We start from the raw sequence: 6,313 nt of genomic DNA, 5'->3' as shown, positions 1-6,313 counted from the left end.
TCTAGTTACAGTACTATTTAAACTTTTATTTCTCTAAATCGAAATAGAATTATTGAATTATTAAAGGACTTTATTACTCGAAATAATTGATTCTAATCTGTTTTTTCTCTTATAAATAATCTCTCTCTCTCTCTCTCTCTGTAGTATCCCCATGACTATCTAATAAGCAGACAAGACAAGACAGGTAATCTATCTACATACATCTACCTAGATACTACAACGACTTATTCAATAGAGTAATTATACTTGTAAATCTAGTTCTAAATCAAGTCAGCACCTCCTATCTAGAACCCACCTAGATAGTAAGTAAGTTAACATGAATATGAATATTAAAGTTTAGATCAAAATGAACATCCAAATCAAATTTATACTTCAAGACATACATACATGAACATGTATACCTAGTAGGTAAACACGAATTACCCTTTCAATAGAGATAAGAGTAAAATGAAATAGACAATCAAAAATCAAAGATGGAACTGATTGTCTTCACTACTTTAATCTCAAGAGTAATCTCTCTCGAAAAAGAGTAGTTATAAAAACGACGAAACCACTTAGATACAGACTCCCCATCGTCATTAACTAACAACTAACCATGATATAATATACCCACCCATACCTCTTCCCACCTCATGAATGGATAATCGGAATCTAATGTTCCTCATGAATCATGATATTCCTAATCCCCCAACGCCAACGCTCTCTAATAACCAATTGACCAACAATGTACACCTAATCAAACAAAGTAATGTAATGACTTTTCCCCTCAAATCAAAAGATTTTTCTTCCCTCGACCGCCAGCTTTTGATGATGTTCCATCATTAGTGTTTTGCCTTGACATTGGTGTTCCTCCAACTTCACTACCTCCTCTAGAACTTTGTTTTGACATTGCTTCTGCACCCAATTCTTCTCTCAAGTTGCTGAGCATTGTACCTTTATGGTCGCTTTTAACATAATAGGTTTGAGGTCTTCTTGGTGTGCTGACTGCTTCAAGAAGACTTTTTCCACCATTTTCCAAGTCAAGATTTTTACCAAACCCCCTTTCGTCGTTATATGTGCGACCTCTTCTGATAATTTCTAATTCGGCATTGATCTCATCAGGAGCCAATCCTTGTGGTTGATTGGCAGCATCTCCTTTCACATATCCTTTCTGCATATTCGAGGCGAGAAGTGGTGGTAATTTGGGGATTTGTTTCGTGATTGCTGCCATGTTTCCAGGATATGCTAAATCACTAAGAATATCAATTCCTGTGCCTGTATTAAAGTTTACTCCTCCCCCGCGTGTGCTCCTAGTCTGGTGTGATGGTTGACGTTCCATTTGAGGTGCGGATTGAGGAGAATCTGATTCATCATTCTCAACATCTCCAGATGTTGCATTTATTTTATCAGTGTCGGGGCTGGAATCAGATCTGCCATTTTGAGGACTGTTATCATCTTCGTATGGTGGATGTCGAACCATATAACTATATGCTGCTTGAGCTGCCTCATTGTATTTCATTCCGAGCTCTTTCTCCGTAAATAGACCTTCTATGCTATTTGCTGGTGCTTCGAGTTGTGCGGATGTGTTTCCGTTTCGCTCATATGTTCCCAACGGAGTATTACCGCCATTGTCCATACGTTGTCTTGAGGGAGCTGGAGATTCGTCGCCATCAATTCCTTTTCTCTTCCGTTTAGAGTGATCAAACATGTTGGGTAATTCTTCCGCTTCTCGACGATGCCTTGTAGCTCTTTTGGAATGCATCCCACCAGGGCTAGCGGGGTTAGCGAGACCAAATTTGCTTGGGTGTAAAAGTAAAGCATTGCTCTCTCCAATTTCAATTGACTCTTTATCTTTCAGCAAGTGTGCTTTCTTGCTATTGAGCTTATTGATCAAACGATCTCTCAAGGTTGACATCAAAGCTTTGTATTCCAAGTCCGCGAGTCGCATTCGATAGGCATAACTGGATTCGATTTCATTTGCTTTAACTTCGTAGTCTCTCTGTAAAAAGGACGTTAGCTATAAGCTCGTCGTAAAGAAAGTCAAGAGTCAAGGGAAACAATTGCACATACCATATGCGTAGTTAATGCGACGTCCCGTTCTTCCATGGCGTTATTGATTTCTCTTGCGAAAGATTCATACTCTTTTCCAGCAGCAGATGGATGATGACCAGCAATTCCTTTAACTTTCTTGATTCCATCTACAACTAATGGCTCAACCTCATTGCCGTCCGGGAGAGCGTATTTGCCATGAACGTCAGCTTCCTGAATGAGATTCATGTCGATTTGCAATCCTTTGAGTTGGTCGCGGTAATGATGATCTCTATTTGAAGCAAAGCTAACCGTCATTTCATGCAGTTTATCTTGCATTGCGGATCGACGTTTGTCTCTTTTGGATAGTTGATGCGGAGGTGGAGAGTTTGATCTTTGTTTCTCAACTTGTTTTCCGAATGTTGTCGGAGACATTTGAGGAGAAGGACTCATAGCCATGACTACCAGAATATTTTGCGACGCCTGTATATTTATTGAAGGTGAATCAAGAAGGAGTGAATGAGGACTGAAGTGTGAGGTTTTCTAATTGGGGAGTTTTCCGTTAAATTATATTTGTTTGTGGGTGATTTATTAGGAATGAGGAAAGAGTAGAACAGGATAAAAATAAGTAGAAGGGTTTTGAGGATTTTCAAGATGTTGACATAAGTTCCAACATGAAAGATTATTGACCACAATACCAGAGGAGATTGTTGCCCGGTTGATTTGTCGATAGATGATGATATATCAAGGAAGAGTTTGGGAAGAACAATTGAAGCATTTCATTCCTATAAAGTATAAAAGAGAGAGGGTGTCAGATGTCAGAGAGGGAGAGAGAGACGGAGAGGGAAAGACTGAGCAATGGAATCGGCAGATAGTATTGAAAATGGTTCTATGGCTCTAATCCAATCATCCATAGGTACCTGAGCCTCTTAGCCTCTCACCTCGCTCGTTACTATGCGCATGACGATAATGAATCCCTGCACGTGCCTGCTTGAAAATGGTCGGGTGTTTGTACCATCTACTACCGACGCTAATGCTTTTATGGCTTAGTGCGGATGAGAGCTATCTTATCTCCAGCTTATCGCTGATCTCTTCGTAGCAACTTCAAACTACATATTGATAGGAGTGTTGTCTTATATAGTAAATTCACTCTTCACCCTTCACTCCTCGAACCTCTCTTGATTTTGTTAGGCAGGTATCCCTTAATACTTCAGACGGAATTAATCATCCAATCATTACTCCTCATCTCTGTTCTATTTTTATATAGCGAAATTTAATCTTTAACCCTTTTTCCTCGCTTCATCTTGAGTGGAATCGTCCCTTTTCTGTTTTCCAATATCATGCATAAAATGTTTGGAACCAAACATTTCATTTTCACATGAATGTCTTCAAATCTTCAAAGTAATGAGATGTTCTGGACATAATATCAAGAGAGTTGTATCCATCTTACATTCCGACTCTTCTTCAGTCTAGGTATCGTAAACTACAGAGGTTCAATTAATGACGCTCCGCTGGGCCACTGCCGTGGAGGCTTCCTCGCTACGCTCTAGAAGAAATAGAAGAAGAAGAAGAAGAAGAAGAAGAAGAAGCGGATTATCTTGCGAGGCTCTAGCATCTTGAGTCTTTTCCAAATTTGGATTCGGTTCCGAATTTTCGGTTTCTCAATGTTTCAATAATTCTACTACTCTCCCAAGACTTTAGCGACTGGTGTCCTGTCCACTTGCATCAGAATAATAAGATGAACTAGCACTTCTCTGGGCCAGCCAAAACAATCACACGGGCATGAAATACTCTACACACAACATGAACCTATATACCCCGCAATCACAACTCTATATGAAGCCACTGCACGAAATATTATATTGCAGAAATGAAGCTTGCCAGAGTTTATACATTTTGGTGATCCAATTGGCATCAAATCATCAAGCCAGGTGCTATTTTCAGTCATCTACAATGTATTAGCAACATAAGCGATTCGGTCTAGATGTCCCCTATCAAATATGCATAAACCAAATGACGGGACGCGAGTTCAAGGAGAAGAGAAAATAGCTTTGGGTGGATGATTACAAACTCCATAATTCTACCTTTTCCTCGAGCTTCTACGAACACCTCGTGGCCTGCGCTGCTCAAGGCATACTCAAAGTCTCATGGTAGAGATTAAAGTTTGGAATGGTTATATTGTGATACAACAAGTGTGCACAGCCTTCCACAGCTTGTTGGTTCCAGAGGTATCTCACATCGCATAAAGGAGAACAAGATAGAATTTAAAGATCACGAGATAATTGTGGCTCTGCAAGCGCCTCCAAATTTCCTTCATTTTTTATCTTGGCCAGATCAGGGTCGGCCTTGCGAATCTCTTGCGCTTGAATTGCGGATGTTGTTCGATCGACTATTCAAATACAATACTGTATGACAAACGACCTAAAATTCCGTCTGTTTGACAGAAATCTTGGTCCGCTTGGCTCTTGGTATTGCAGGCCAAGAAAAGTATATCTTCATTTTTGCATGCCATACCCATCGACAATTTGGAAAGCTGGGACTGAGATCGCTGTTGATTGAACTTTTGGTAAGCGTATTCGTTTTGTGCAATGATCTTGTCATCGTACGTTCCAAAAATATCATGATGGCAGTGAAAAATGGCCAAGAGAAGTAATCTCAGGTCGACAATGGAAGGAGTTCTTCTCATATATAAATACTAGAGCTGTTCTCGTAACACAGTATCAAATCATCAAATCATCCAATCTTTTATACTCAGTTACTACATTCATTCAGTCAATATTTCACTGCATTCTTTCACCATGTCAAAATTCATTCTCGCCGCAACTCTTTTGTCAGCCGTTATGGCTTGTCCAGATCATGATCTTTCCAGCCAATCACTTATGAAGAGAGCTGATGGACCTGCCGATTGGGCATATGACGCTGCTTACAACTGGGGAATGATCAACGAGAGTAAGCTTTCATTCACAGTCCTCCATCTCATGCTCCTATTCTAACATCCCATCAGACTACACCACTTGCCAAACAGGCACTCGACAATCCCCTATCCATCTCACCACCAGCACCGGTTACTCCAAAACCCACACCCCAACCTTCAACTACTCAAGCTCCACCGCAGGCTCCCTCTACAACTGGGGTTATGGTCCCGCCTTCTCCCTCACCTCCAACGTCACCGATCTCAGTGGCAACCCATCCATGACCTTCGACAACGAAACCGTCTTCCTCAAAGGCTGGCACATTCACGCACCAGCAGATCACGCCATTGATTCTGCCCGTTCCAAAGCCGAACTCCATTTCGTGCACGCCACTGCCTCGGGCGCCGAACGTGCCGTCGTCGCATTCATGATTGATCCCGTCCCCTTTGGCACCGTCGCCAACTCCACCTTCTTCGACTCATTTCCCCTCTCATCCATCCCCTCCTTCTCAGACGCAACGACTCGCACCCCCCTCGATCTCGATCTCAAACAGGCACTTACAGAGATCAACAACGCGAAGGATTTCTGGACCTATGAGGGAAGTCTCACTTCTCCCCCTTGTACAGAGGGCATGCGATGGTTTGTGGCTGGAAAGAAGATGCTGGTCGGAACGGAACAGATGCAGGAGATTTTGGCGGTTAGTACCTATAGTGCCCGTGAAGAACAGGGTATCTGGGGTCACAATATCAATGTTTAAATGTGGCGAGATGAGAGTAGATGAGATGTTATGAAGGCTGGGAGTTGATTGGTGTTTGGGGCGTGGGAATAAAGATTAGGGGCCGAGGAGTGAGGAGTGGGGAATAGAGCGATCGTAAAATGTAAATACGATGCGGCGGCATATTTTGATTTCTAGACTTGGAAAAAGAAGGGTTTAGCATACAGGTGGTTTACTTCATTTCCTTTTGGGCGTTTTGCATATTTTTAGTACATATATATCTATATCTATATCTATATCTATATCTATATCTCAACTTCCATCACACATCCAAAACTATATATACGTCCCTAAATATATACATATATATACTCCTCGCCTCCTCGCCTCTTCTTTACCCACCCCACCCAAGTCAACTCAACTCAATCCAGCCTCATTGAATCTCTAAATTCCACATCCACGTCCATATCCATATCCAGAACCCCATCCCACTTCACCTATCCCACCCCAAAATAGATTCAAACACCTATCAATATCATATCCAACATACACCATACAATCACATAGTATTTATTACCTCTAAGCTTCTCTCTCTCTCTTAGGGCTAGTTTGGATATACAAATCCACACTGGATCCGCTAAATATTCCGCTCTTTTTGAAAGCGGATTTTGAATTCATG

General features: G+C 41.5%; 2 protein-coding genes across 2 annotated transcripts; one reads left to right on the top strand and one right to left on the bottom strand.

Moving 5' to 3' along the window:
• Positions 1-536: 536 nt before the first annotated feature.
• EAF02_003207 (uncharacterized protein) lies at positions 537-2,833 on the bottom strand. Its single transcript, XM_038899255.1, has 2 exons — positions 2,050-2,833; positions 537-1,978 (listed from the first exon to the last, which is right to left on the bottom strand). The coding sequence occupies exons 1-2, from the start codon at positions 2,464-2,466 to the stop codon at positions 767-769; spliced, it is 1,629 nt and encodes a 542-aa protein (XP_038761543.1). The 5' UTR covers positions 2,467-2,833; the 3' UTR covers positions 537-766.
• Positions 2,834-4,304: 1,471 nt separating this feature from the next.
• On the top strand, positions 4,305-5,762 carry EAF02_003206 (uncharacterized protein). The gene is made up of 2 exons (XM_038899254.1): positions 4,305-4,956; positions 5,012-5,762. The coding sequence occupies exons 1-2, from the start codon at positions 4,806-4,808 to the stop codon at positions 5,674-5,676; spliced, it is 816 nt and encodes a 271-aa protein (XP_038761542.1). The 5' UTR covers positions 4,305-4,805; the 3' UTR covers positions 5,677-5,762.
• Positions 5,763-6,313: the final 551 nt, after the last annotated feature.

The sequence above is a fragment of the Botrytis sinoallii genome (assembly GCF_014898435.1).
Source record: "Botrytis sinoallii strain Bc 23 chromosome Unknown BSIN_004, whole genome shotgun sequence".
NCBI lineage: Eukaryota > Fungi > Ascomycota > Leotiomycetes > Helotiales > Sclerotiniaceae > Botrytis > Botrytis sinoallii.
Note: the sequence above shows the minus strand (reverse complement) of the source record. Positions and strands in the feature narration are given on the sequence as shown.